At 42.4% G+C, this 14,984-nt stretch overlaps 1 gene segment (V, D, J or C); it reads left to right on the top strand.

Moving 5' to 3' along the window:
- The first annotated feature begins 1,119 nt into the window (after positions 1-1,119).
- LOC122223223 lies at positions 1,120-13,248 on the top strand. The segment is given in 2 exon segments: positions 1,120-1,338; positions 12,665-13,248. Coding segments are annotated over 2 exon segments (399 nt in total).
- Positions 13,249-14,984: the final 1,736 nt, after the last annotated feature.

Below are 14,984 nucleotides of genomic sequence, written 5' to 3'. Positions count from 1 at the left end.
CAACACATGTTCATCATTTAAAAAGAACCCAATTAAAAAGGGACTGAAGGAAATTACCTCCACATGATCATGGCCACTATGAAAAGCCCACACCTGACAGCATATTGAACGGTAAAATGCTGAAGGCTTTCCTGTCAAATCAGGAGCCAGGCAATGATGGTCACCCCTAACATAAGTGTTCCCCATGTAACGTGAAGAATACATATGCCACCTCAAACTATGTCATCTTGTCACACTGCTTATTTGGGTGAAAGTCACTTGAGAAAGAGTCCAAGTACACTCAGACTCTCCATTGTCCCTTGTCAGCAGGATATAAATCTCCCTCCCATGTACCAAGAGGGAAGAACCATCGTTAGAACCAGAATAAAGAATACAGGGACAAGAAGGCTATGCAAACAAACCTACTTACTTGGTGACCCCAAACTTAACTCTTGCCAAACCCAATGTTTTTTTTGTCTGAAAGACACAAGTGCCACCTGCTTTGTCCTTTCTCTGGGTGTCATGTCATTAGGAAGGCCATGCACTTACAAAATGAAATTTATTCTCTCCTGTAGATATGTCTTATGTCAATTGAATCCTTACACTGGCTAAATCCCAGAAGAAAAGAAGGGAAAAGCTTTCTTCTCCTACCATTGGAAGACATAACCAGAAAAAAATAGGGAATAAAAAAAATAAAAGACATTTAAATCAGTAAGGAGGAAGGAAAATTACATGTTTGCAGGTGACATTGATCTTAAACATAACAAAACCCTAGAGATACCACAAAAAATATTAGAACCAGTTTTTATAAATGAGGAAAAGAGCAGGATGCAAAATGAACAAAGAAAATAAATAAAAACAAACCACCTGTGATTCTACACACCAGCATGAAAATACATGCAAAATAAATAACAAAATTATACAAGTGAAAATGACAGAATAAAGTATTTTGGGTTAAATTTCAAAAAGTATGTAAAATACTTGTAGAGTGAAAATGATCTATGTTGATGAAAGACCTGTAAAAATGCACACAGGACTGCAAATACACCTGTACTCACTGAATACAATTATTCATATTGTCAAACACCATCTACACAAACTAAACTACAAGTGCGTCCCTAACCCTGTAGTTCACTTTTAAAGAATCAAATCTAAGACTGGAGCTTGATATATATGTCAGAGCACATGCAAATGGGGTCCTCTCTGTGCTGATAAAACCAGCCCATCCAGACTCCGCAGCTGGGAGAGGAGCCCCAGCCCCGGGAGTCCCAGGTGTTCCCATTCTCTGATCAGGACAGAACAGACACCTCACCATGGAGTTTGTGCTTGGCTGGGTGTTCCTGGTTGCCCTTTTAAAAGGTAATTCATGGTGAATGGGAGACACTGAGTCTGTGAGTGGATATGAGTGACCAGTAGATGTGTGACAGTTTCCTGACCAAGATGTCGGTGTCTGCAGGTGTCCAGTGTGACGTGCAGCTGACGGAGTCTGGACGAGACCTGGTGCAGCCTGGGGGGTCCCTGAGACTCACCTGTGTAGCCTCTGGATTCACCTTCAGTAGATATGGAATGAGCTGGGTTCGCCAGGTTCCAGGAAAGGGGTGTAGTGGCTCACATATATTTATGATGATGGAAGTAGCACGTACTACACAGACTCAGTAAAGGGCCGACTCCCCATCTCCAGAGACAACTCCAAGAACACGCTGTATCTGCAGATGAACAACCTGTGGGCCAAGGACAAGGCCACATATTACTGTGCAAGAGACAGGGTGAGGGGACCTCGCTGGGAGCCCAGACACAAACCTCCCTGCAGGGGGGATCAGCACCACCAGGGGGCGCACACTATGCACAATTCTCCTTTGTGTTCCCAGGCGCAGGTGCAGATGGAGGTTACAGGCAGGTTTCCTGTCAGGGTCTGGGGCTTCCTGTCCACACAGCAGTTTCTCCAGGGAGCCTCTCTGGACACAGGATTCTGTGTTTACCTATTACCTGTGTGAATTAGATCATTGTTTTCCTAGGAAAACTACCCTAACATGCACAAAGACACAGTTGTTTGCATTGCTTTCTCCTGTCCCTCAACATGAGTGAATTACAGATTTCCTGAGGCACAATAGCTGAACATTTACATGAGTCCCAGATGCACTCCCTGTGCAGCCAGGACCACAAGCTCCCACAGCTCCCCATTATCTTCACCCAGCCCATGTCCCAATCAAACAACGTGACACTTCCTTCATGGCACTTTGCTACTCAGGACTTTAAATGAGCTACAACTTTATTCAATTCCTCTAAACAAGAGATAAATCATCTGCATGTATTAGTCAGGATTCCCTCAAGCAACAGAAGCCAAAGCACATTGGTTTCCATGACAAAATATGCTGAGAAGTCCCATGATCTACTGTCACAAATTGGAAAGCCAGGAAAACCAGTGGTATAATTCTCGCCTGATTCTGAACTAGTGTCTAGTCTCAGAACCTGCAGAGCCTATGATGTAACTCTAAGAACAAGGGCAGGAGGAGACCAATGTTCCACTTCAAACAAGCACATGGGAAGTAAAAATGAGGGAATTCTTCCTCCCTCTGCGTCGGATTCTACTCAGAACTGTGATGGAATGGGTGATGCCCAGGCAGAAAGAAACCATGGATGGAAATGCCAATCTCTTCTGGAAACTCATCACAGACATACACAGAAACAGTTGTGAATCTGGACACTCCCATAACGCAGTCAAGATGACACATAAAGGTAATCATGACAAGTCAACATGCTGTAAATGTTGAGTTCAAAAACTGAAGATTTAGAAGTCCATGCCATCACTGGGGTGGACCCTGGTGGGCATAGCAGTGCTCCTGTGGAGAAGGAGCCCCGAGGCCCATAGGGACTGCTGCGGTTTGAGGGTCCCCTGGGTCATATCGGGTGGGACAGTTACCGTCTTGGAGTGCATTTGGGAGACAGGGCATTGCCTCTCATGGGGCAGGAGAGCTGACAGGCACCATTGCACTGCCCTGGTCATTAGCATAGGAGCCTCTGCCGAGAGCAGCTAACTGAACGCTCCCTTCTTGTTCTTCCTCACCATGAACTCCAAACTCCTAGTGTTCATGCAACTGCCCTTCTGGGATAACCAGCTCCAACCACATCCCAGCAACACACTGTCCCAGAGGATCAGTGGGGTCCCTGTCACATTGAGTTCAACAATTTGGTGTATTCAAACCCAGCTAGAGCTCCTGAGATAAAACATAAGAGCCCTAAGCTGCCAGGTGTGCCAATGGATTGGACAAAGGCAGGGTGAAGGCCGGGTTCTGAAGGAAGCCTGGGACCCATGAGTACAGATTGTTCTCTCTATGTGAGGGCTTCCTGAACAGGGGTGGCTGGAAACTCCAACTGCAGGGACTAGAGAAGGAGTTGATGCCAATATTTCCTCCCACCAATTATCATGGACAGAATTCAGTGAGCAGCCCAACACCCCCCAGTAGATACTGAGCCACTGACACCAAGACATACCCACCTTTCCTTCCTCAGGTGCTTCCTTACTAGGGAAAGAGTGCCTACAACCCAGATCACCATTGCACCCCTCCCTCCAAAGACCACCATATACCCCCACAGGCACCAAGTCTACTGACCATAGAGTGAGGCATAGCTTCACCTCTAGGGGAAATAGGAATCAGCCTCTTTTAATAAGGAGACCAAACTCACCTAGTTAAAACTCACAACACTATGGACAATGTTGAAAAAATCTCCCCTGGAGGCAAGGAGATCTCTGCAGAGGACTGACCTGAGGGACAGAGCAGCCAATACAAGACAGCACAGTGCACACAGCACATGCAAGAAATGCTTCCAGAATGTCAGGTTGTTAACAGTATGTAAACATTTCTCAAAAAAGACACTACTCTAGAAGCAGAAAACATAACAGGATTTTCCTAAAACACTTAAGAAAGAGGAGACATGGACATACAGAGTGATAGAGGAATTCATGCCAAAAGAAAAAACCATAAAAGGACATTGCCAGGGATATAATTAAAACACATATAAATAATAAGACTCAAACAGAATTTAATACCTATCATAAGGAAACAGAACTTTTAAAAACTATCATAAGGATACTACCTGTGCTTGAGAAAGCCTAGAAGACATGAGGATACCCTGAGTACAGATGGAAAAGACCTAAAACCAGGTCAGGCTGAAACTTTTAAAATGCTGTAACCAAGATGTGAACCTGATTGGATATAATGAACTCATGGCAGAAAGAAGCAGACGAATGAGTAAGTGCCATGGAAGATAAAATTTTGTGAGAAATGAAGCAGGAAAGAAGAAGAAAATTAAAGTATTGCATCACAAACGTATACTTAGGGAATCAGCAACTCCATAAAGTGTAATAAAATTCTTTTCAAAGGAGTCCCAGAAGAAGAAGAGAGGGAGAAAAAAAGGGGAGAAGTTTTGTCTGAGCGCATTGGAGTGGAAAATTTCCACTAAATGGTGAAGGAAACAGACGTCCACATCTATGAGCCACAGAGAATTCCCATTAAAATTAAAAAAAAAAAAAAGCAGGCCAACTCTGAGACATAACATAGTAAAATTCACAAAATACACAGATTAAAAAAACCCTATAAGCATGAAGTCAGAAGAGTTTGCGAACGAATACGGGAAGATAAAAAAAGACTATGGCAGAAGTGTCCACAGAAACCTGCAGGAAAGAAGGGAGTGGCATAATATCCTCACATGTTCAATTGAAAATCAGGCAGTCAATGGGGGAGGAGACAAGATGGCGGAACAACGTGGAAGATTTTTGTGTGTCTCGCGTCCATGAAATACAGCCAGACCAACACTAAACCATCCTACACACCTAGAAAACTGATTGAGGATTAACACAACAATCTGCACAACCTGAACCACAGAATTCAACAGTACGTGGCGTGGAGAGGGGACCTTGGGGAGCATGAAGCTGCAGGAAGGGAGGTGCTTTTGCAGGCGGAGAGAGGACGGAGACTGGGGAGTGGGGGAGAATAAAGGAAAAGCACCCCTCCCCAAAAGCAGCTGGAGAGAAAGTGGAAAATTGGAAACAGCCACAGGGACTAAACTAAAAAGGGAGAAAGGAGAAAGGAGAGTATGTAAATTCCACTAAGACTGTAAACAAGGGGAGTGCAAAGGCTGCAACTCCACAGCTCGATACCTGGAGGTGCTCTGGTGGGAAGGGAGAATCCCAGGAACAGAGTGGGGTCCGGGATGTTCTCAGGCCACACGGGGAGAGGCAGTTGCACTGCTGGAAGGACATTTGGAGGAGACTGCCAAAGCCCTCTGGTCCCAGCAGACCCCGGAAAACGGCCACATTCGCTGGTGCTGGAACAAGGTCGTTTAGGGTGAAGCCTGGTGCCAGACGTGTGTTGTGATTTTGCATAATCCATGAAACGCTGCTGCTACACTCTCTCGCGAACTCTTTCTGGGGCGGGCTGGTACCTGGCCAAAGTCTCGGGGCACCGACAACAACAGGGTCCAGCAAGCATTCCTAGGTGCTGCTGATATTCGGCCATTGCTCATTGGGCCATTGCTTGGTGAGACCCTCCCACAGAGGGGCAGAACAGGTCAAAGCTGCGGTCCTTTGGATGTAAGGGTCCGGGGAAAACAGCCGCGTCTGTGACAAAACTTGGGAGAGAGGTGCGGCCTCGGGCCTGGTCACGGAGAGTGAAGGAGCAGGGAGTGGACAAGGGCTGAAGACAGAGGATGGGTGCGCAATTGCTGATCCAGGAGAACAGACTGGGTAGCTGGGTGGTGCCATTTTCACCTCTCCCGGCATGTGCATTCGCACCTACAAGCACCACAACAATCCACCCCAGGAGCCTAAAATCGCCATCTAGTGGAGAGCGGAGCCATTACACTGAGCCCCACCCAACTGGGCCAACAGGGCTCTTCAGGAACACAAGTCTCACTGCCGCTTACTTTATAGACTATAAAGAGCTACATAGACTGACATCTAGGGGATAACAAAGTAATTTCAGTCCTACTTCAATCTGTTAGCAGGTTCACCTAGTCAATTGTCTTTCTTTTTTTTCTTTTTCTCTTTTACACTTCTTTTCTTTATCTTCAAGGCAGAAACAGAAAAAATTATTTTTCTTATCAAATATTATTAAAAATATTTTTCTTTAATTTTTATTACTATATTTTTTACATTTCTGTACTTTTTTTTCAAATTCTATTTTACTTCCAACATTTTTTTTACTCTACTTCAGTGTATTCCCGTTTTCAAACTTCCAGTTTCCCTTTTATTTTTTCTTTCTTTTTTTTCTCTTCTTCGTTTCTGTAGTTTTTCTTGAATGCAGAATGAGAAAAACTTCATTTTACTTTCAATTTCTATTAACAATATTTTTCTTTAATTTTTTTACTATATTGATTGCTTTTATGTAAATTTTTTTCAAATTCTATTTTACTTCCATCATTTTATTTTAGTCTACGACGGTGTATTCACTTTTTGAATTTTCAAATAATTTCCTTTTTTTTCCTTTTTGTGTCTTTTTTCTCTTTTTTGTTTCCTCTCTTTTTTCTAGAATACAGAAAAAGAAAAAAATCACATTTATTTTAATTTTTATTAAAAATATTGTTCTTTATTTTTTCTACTATATTCTTTACTTTTCTGTATATTTTTTCAAACTCTATTTTACTCCCATCCTCTCATTTTAGTCTACTTCATTGTATTCATTTTTTCAAATTCTCAAATTATTTCCTTTTTTTTCTCCCCCTCCCATTTTTTTCTCTAATCTGTCAATCCACTTTCAACACCCAGAACAAAACACACCTAGGATCTAGCATATTCCGTTCAATTTGTGTGTGTGTGTTTAATTTTTAATTTTAATATTTCTGTAATTTTATCTTTTAATTTCAATTTTGCGACCTCATTAATTCCTTTTCTCCCTTCAAAATGACAAAACGAAGGAATTCACCCCAAAAGAAAGACCACGAAGAAACGACAGCCAGGGATTTAACCAACACAGATACAAGCAAGATTTCCGAACCCGAATTTAGAATCACAATAATAAGAATACTAGCTGCAGTCAAAAATAGATTAGAATCATTTTCTGCAGAGATAAAAGAAGTAAAAAATAGACAGAATGAAATTTAAAATGCTATACCTAAGCTGCAATCACAGATGGATGCAGCGTTGGCACGGATGGATGAGGCAGAACAGAGAATCAGTGTTATAGAGGACAACCTTATAGAGAATAATGAAACAGAAAAAAAGAGGAGATTAAGGCAAAAGAGCAAGATTTAAGAATTACAGAAATCAGTGACTCATTAAAAAGGAAAAACATGAGAATCATAGGGGTCCCAGAAGTGGAAGAGAGAAATAGGGGTGGAAGGGTTATGTGAGCAAATCATAGCGGAAATCTTTCCTAACTTGGGCAAAGACACAGACATCAAAATCCAGGAAGCACGGAGGACTCCCATTAGATTCAACCAAAACCGACCATCAACAAGGCACATCATAGTCAAACTGACAAAGTACTCAGGCAAGGAGAGAATCATAAAACCAACAGGGAAAGTCCATAACTTACAAGGGAAGACAGATCAGGTTTAGCAGACCTATCCACAGAAACTTGGCAGGCCACAAAGGAGTGGCGGGATGTATTCAGTGTGCTAAATCAGAAAAATATGCAGCCAAGAATTCTGTATCCAGCAAGGCTGTCATTCAAAATAGAAGTCGAGATAAAAAGATTCCCGTAAAACAAAAATTAAATGGGTTTGTGACCACTAAACCAGCCCTGCAAGAAATTTTAAGTGGGAATCTCTGAGGGGAGAAAAGATGAAAATATATCTGTATAAATAAATAAATACCAAAATCAACAAAGGTTAGAAAGACCAAAGAACACCACCATAAACTCCAACTCTACAAGCATCATAATAGCAATAAACTCCTATCTTTCAGTACTCACTCTAAACGTCAATGGACTCAATGCCCCAATCAAAAGACATAGGGTAACAGAATGGAGAAGAAAACAAGATCCATCTATATGCTTTTTACAAGAGACCCACTTTAGACCTAAAGACGCCTCCAGATTGAAAATAAGGGGAAGGAGAACCATCTATCATGCTAATGTTCAACAAAAGAAAGCCGGGGTAGCCATATTGATATCAATCTAGACTTTAAAATAAAGACCGCATCACGAGATGCAGAATGGCATTATATCATTCATAATCAAAGGGTCTATCCACCAAGAAGACCTAACAATTGTAAACATTTATGCGCCAATTGTGAGGGCACCCAAATATAGAAATCAATCACAAACATAAAGAAACTCATCGATAAGAATATCATAATAGTAGGAGACTTCAACACCCCATTTACAACAATAAACAGATCAGCTGATCAAAAAATCAACAAGAAAACAATGGCTTTGAATGACACACTGGACCAGAAGTACTTAACAAATACATTCAGAACATTTCATCCTAAAGCAACACAATATGCACTCTTCTCCAGTGCACATGGAAATTTCTACAGAATAGACCATACACTGGGACACAATTCAGCCCTAAGTAAGTACACAAAGATCGAGATCATACCATGTATATTTTCTGGCCACAATGTCATGAACTCAAAATCAACCCCAAGAAAAAATTTGGAAATGTAACAAATAATTAGAGACTGAAGAAACTACCAAAGAATGAATGGGCTAACCAAGCAGTTAAAGAAGAAATTAAAAAGTATATGGAAGTCAATGAAAATGAAAACACCACAACACAAACCTCTAGGATGCAACAAAGGCGGTCATAAGAGGAAAGTATATAGCAATCCAGGCCTTCCTAAAGAAGGAAGAAAGATCTCAGATACACAACCTAACCTTATGACTAAAGAGCTGGAAAAGGAACAGCAAATAAAACCCAAAACCAGCAGAAGGCAGGAAATACTAAAGATTAGAGCAGAAATTAGTGCTATCGAAACCAAAACACAGTAGAACAAATCAATGAAACTAAAAGCTGGTTCTTTGAAAGAATTAACAAAATTGATAAACCACTATCCAGTTTGATCAAAAAGAAAAAGGAAAGGACCCAAATAAATAAAATCAAGAATGACAGAGGAGAGATCACAACCAACACAACAGAAATAAAAACAGTAATAAGAGAATGTTATGAGCAATTATATGCCAATAAAATGGGCAATCTGGAAGAAATGGACAAATTCCTAGAAACATATACACTACCAAAACTGAAACAGGAAGAAATAGAAAATTTGAACCGACCCTTAACAGGTAAGGAAATCGAATTAGTAATCAAAAATCTGCCAAAAGACAACAGTCCAGAACCAGATGGCTTTCCAGGGGAATTCTACCAAGCATTTAAGGGAGAGTTAACACCTAGTCTCTTGAAACTGTTCAAAAAATTAGAAATGGAAGGAAAACTTCCAAACTCTTTCTATGAAGCCAGCATTACCTTGATTCCAAAAACAGACACAGACAACACTTAAAAAGAGAACTATACACCAATTTCCCTGATGAACATGGATGCAAAAATCCTCAACAAGATATTATCCAACCAGAAACAATAATACATTAAAAAATTATTCACCACAACCAAGCGGGATTTATACCTGGGATGCAGGGCTGGCTCAATATCTGTAAAACAATTCACGTGATTCATCACATCGATAAAAGAAAGGACAGGAACCATATGATCCTCTCCATAGGTGCAGAGAAAGCATTTGACAAAATACAACATCCTTTCTTGATAAAAACCCTCAAGAAAGTAGGGATAGAAGGACCATACCTCGAGATCATAAAAGCCATCTATGAACGACCCAATGCTAATATCATCCTCAATGGGGAAAAACTGAGAGCTTTCTCCCTAAGGTCAGGAACAAGACAGGGATATCCACTCTCACCACTGTTATTCAACATAGTATTGGAAGTCTTAGCCTCTGCACTCAGACAACACAAAGAAATAAAAGGCATCCATATTGCCAGGAGACGGTCAAACTTTCACTCTTCACAGATGACATGATACTCTATATGGAAAACCCAAAAGACCCCACCAAAAAACTGCTAGAATTGATTCATGAATTCAGCAAAGTGGCAGGATATAAAACAAACACAGAGATATCGGTTGCATTCCTATACACCAACAATGAAGCAACAGAAATAGAAATCAAGGAATCTATCCCATTTACAGTAGCACCAAAAACCATAAAATACCCAGGAATAAATCTAACCAAAGAGGTGAAAAATCTTTATACTGAAAACTATAGAAAGCTTATGAAAGAAATTGAAGAAGACAAAATATGGGGAAAGATTCCACGCTCCTGAATAGGAAGAACAAATATTGCTAAAATGCTGATAGTACCCAAAGTAACCTACATATTCAATGCAATCCCGATCAAAGTGATACCAGCATTCTTCACAGAGCTAGAAAAAATAATCCTAAAATTTGTATAGAACCAGAAAAGCCGCCGAATAGACAAAGAAATCTTGAAAAAGAAAACCAAAGCAGGAGGCATCACAATCCCAGACTTCAAGCTATACTTCAAAGCTGTAATCATCAAGACAGTATGGTACTGGCACAAGAACAGACACTCAGGGGCATCTGAGTGGATCAGTCTGTTAAGCATCTGACTTTGACTCAGGTCACGATCTGGCAGTTCGTGAGTTAGATCCCACATCAGGCTGTGTGCTGACAGCTCAGAGCCTGAAGCCTGCTTGGAATTCTGTGTCTTCCTCTCTCTCTGACACTCCCCCGCTCATGCTCTGTCTCTGTCTCTGAAAAGTAATTTATAAATGCCAAAAAATATTAAAAAAAAAACAAGAACAGACACTCAGATCAATGGAACAGAATACAAAATCCAGACATGGAACCACAAATATATGGCCAACTAATCTTTGACAAAGCAGGAAAGATTATCCAATGGAATAAAGACACTGTCTTCAGCAAGTGGTGCTGGGAAAACTGAACGGCGACATGCAGAAGAATGAACCAGGACCACTTTCTTACACCATACACAAAAATAACTCAAAATGGATGAAAGACCTCAATGTAAGTCAGGAAGCCATCAAAATCCTCGAGCAGAAAGCAGGCAAAAACATCTTTGATCTTGGCCGCAGCAACTTCCTACTCAACACGTCCCCAGAGGCAAGGGGAAAAAAAGCAAAAATGAACTACTGGGACCTCATCAAAATCAAAATTTTCTGCATAGTGAAGGCAACAATCAGCAAAACTAAAATTCAACTGACAGAATGGGAGAAGATATTTGCAAATGACATCTCAGATAAAGAGTTAGTATCCAAAATCTATAAAGAATTTATCAAACTCAACACCCAAAACACAATCCAGTGAAGAAACGGGAAAAAGACATGAATAGACACTTCTCCAAGGAAGACATCCTGATGGCCAACCGACATATGAAAAAATGCTCCACATCACTCATCATCACGGAAATGCAAATCAAATCCCTAATGAGATACCACTTGACACCTGTCAGAATGGCTAACATTAACAACTCAGTCAACAACAGATGTTGGCAAGGATGCAGAGAGAAGATCTCTTTTGCATTTTGGGGGCAATGCAAGTTGGTGCAGCCACTCTGAAAAACTGTATGGAGATTCCTCAAAAAACTAAAAATAGAACTCCCCTATGACCCAGCAATTGCACTACTAGGCATTTCTCCATGGGACACAGGTGTTCTGTTTCAAAGGGACACATGCACCCCCATGTTCATAGCAGCACTATCAACAATAGCCAAAGTATGGAAAGAGCCAAATGTCCATCGATGGATGAATGGATAAAGAAGAAGGGGTAAATATATACAGTGGAGTAATACTTGGCAATCAAAAAGAGTGAAATCTTGCCATTTGCAACTATGTGGATGGAACTAGAGGGTATTATGCGAAGTGAAATGAGTCAGTCAGAGAAAGACAAAACTCATATGACTTCACTCATATGAGGACTTTAAGAGACAAAACAGATGAACATAAGGGAAGGGAAACAAAAATAATATGAAAACATGGAGGGGACAGAGCACAAGAGACTCATATATATGGAGAACAAACAGAGGGCTACTGGAGGGGTTGTGGGAGGGGGGATGGGCTAAACTGGTAAGGGGCACTAAGGAATCTACTCCTGAAATCATTGTTGCACTATATAATAACTAATTTGGATGTTAATTTTTAAAACTAAAAATAAATACTAATTAATAATAAAAAAATTAAAATATTTTAAGAGAAAATAATGCGTGATCATGCTGTTGAGGTAAATGTTTCTTAAAGGTTATGCCGAAGCCTCCATTAATTAAGGTAAAAACCCAAAACTGAAAAAAAAAAAAAGAATTCTTCATATTGTCACACCGCCATCCACACAAACTAATGTAGAAGTACGTCCCTAACCATGTCATTCACTTTTACAAAATCAAACCTAAGTCTGGAACTTGATATATATGTCAGAGGACATGCAAATGGGGCCCTCCCTGTGCTGATAAAACCAACCCAGCTCGAACGTGCAGCTGGGAGAGGAGCCCCAGCCCCGGGAGTCCCAGGTGTTCCCATTCTGTGATCAGCACAGAACACACACACCTCACCATGGAGTTTGTGCTGGGCTGGGTTTTCCTGGTTGCTCTTTTAAAAGGTAATTCATGGTGAATGGGAGACACTGAGTGTGTGAGTGGATATGACTGAGAAAGAGTGGATGTGTGACAGTTTCCTGACCAAGATGTTTGTGTCTGCAGGTGTCCAGTGTGACGTGCAGTTGGTGGAGTCTGGGGGAGACCTGGTGAAGCCGGGGGGGTCCCTGAGACTCACCTGTGTGGCCTCTGGATTCACCTTCAGTGGCTACGACATGAGCTGGGTTCGCCAGGCTCCAAGGAAGGGGCTGCAGTGGGTCGCAGGCATTTATAGTGATGGAAGTAGCACATACTACGCAGACTCCGTGAAGGGCCGATTCACCATCTCCAGAGACAACGCCAAGAACACGCTGTATCTGCAGATGAACAACCTCAAGACCGAGGACACGGCCACATATTACTGTGCGAAAGACACAGTAAGGGGACATCACTGCGAGCCCAGACACAAACCTCCCTGAAGGAGGGGATCAGCACCACCAGGGGGCGCACACTATGCACAATTCTCCTTTGTGTTCCCAGGCGCAGGTGCACATGGAGGTTACAGGCAGTTTTCCTGTCAGGGTCTGGGGCTTCCTCTCCACACAGCAGTTTCCCCAGGGAGCCTCCCTGGTTATATGATTCTGTGTTTACCTATTAACTCTCTGAATTAGCAACTGGGTTGTCATAGGGAAACTAGACAAACATGCACAAAGACACAGTTGTTTGCACTTGCTTACTCCGGTCCCTCAACATGAGTGAATTACAGATTTCCTGAGGCACAACAGCTGCACATTTACAGGATTCCCAGATGCGCTCCCTGTGCAGCCAGGACCACAGGATCCCACAGCTCCTCCTTATCCTCACCCAGCCCTTGTCCCAGTCAAACAACGTGACACTTTCTTCATAGCCCTTTGCTACTCAGGACTTTAAATGAGCTACAGCTTTATTCAATTACTCTAAAGGAGAGACAAACAATCTCCATGTATTAGTCAAGATTCCCCAGAGGAACACAACCAAAATGTCATTGGTTTCCATAACTAAATATGTTGAGAAGACCCATGATCTACTGTCACAAGCTGAAGACTCAGGAAAACCCGTGATGTAATTCTTGTCTGATTCTGACTAGTGTCTAGTCTCAGAACGTGGAGAGCTGATAATGTAACTCTCAGAAAAAGGGCCAGAGGAGACCAATATTCCAGTTCAAACAAGCACATGGGAAGTAAAAATAAGGGAATTTCTCCTCCATCTGCATCAGATTCTATTCACAAACTTAATGGAATGGGTGGTGCCCAGGCCGAAAGAAACCATGGATGGAAATTCCAATCTCTTCTGGAACACATCACAGACATCCACAGAAACAGTGGTAAATCTGGGCACCCATGACACAGTCAAGATAACCTATAAAGTTAATCATGACAAGTCAACCTGCTGTAAACATGGAGCTCGAAGACTGAAGATTTAAAAGTCAATCCCATCATTGGGGCGGAGTCTGGTGGGCACAGCAGTGCTCCTGTGGAGGAGGGCAGAGGCCCATAAGGGCAACTGTGGTCTGAGTATTCCCTGGGTCGCATGGGGAGAGAAAATTCCCTTTGTGGAGTGCATTCGGGAGACGGGGCATTGCCTCTCATAGGACAGGAGAGCTGACAGGCACCATTAAAATTCCCTGATCATTAGCACAGGAGCCTCTTCTGAGAGCAGCTAGCTGGACGCTGCCTTCTGGTTGTTCTTCACCATGCACTCCAAGCCCCTAGTATTGATGCAGCTGCCCATCTGGGGTAAATCAGCTCCAGGCACAGCACATCAAGACCCTCTCCCAGAGGATCAGTGGGGTCCCTGTCATATTGAGTTCACACAATTTGGAGTTTTCAAACCCAGCTAGAGCTCCTGAGATAAAACATAAGAGCCCTGTGCCACCAGATGGGCCAATGGCTTGGACGCGGACAGGGTGAAAGCAATTCTGACGGAAGCCTGGGACCCACAAGTGTTCTCGCTGTGTGAGGGCTTCCTGAACAGGGGAGGCTGGGACCTCCAACTCCAGGGACTAGAGAGGGAGCTGATGCCAATATTTCCTTCCACCAATCAGCATGGACAGATTTCACTCAGCAGCACAGCATCCCCAGTGCAAGCTGAGCCACTAACACCAAGCTCCACCTACTCCAGCCCCCATCAAGTGCTTGCTTACTAGGAAAGAGTGCCTGGCAACCAGACCACCACTGCACCCCTTCCTCCAAAGACCACCGTAAACCCCCACATGCACCAAGTCAGCTGATCATACAGTGACGCATATCCTCACCTATAGGGGAGATAGGAATTAGCCTCTTTTAACAAGCAGACCAAACTCACCTAGTTAAAACTCACAACACTGGGGACAAGGTCCAACACTCGCCACTGTAGGCAAGAAGAAACTCTGCAGAGGACTGTCCTGAGGGACAGAGCAGCCAAAACA

This window comes from Panthera leo, chromosome B3, assembly GCF_018350215.1.
Source record: "Panthera leo isolate Ple1 chromosome B3, P.leo_Ple1_pat1.1, whole genome shotgun sequence".
In the NCBI taxonomy this organism is placed as follows: Eukaryota; Metazoa; Chordata; class Mammalia; order Carnivora; family Felidae; genus Panthera; species Panthera leo.
Note: the sequence above shows the minus strand (reverse complement) of the source record. Positions and strands in the feature narration are given on the sequence as shown.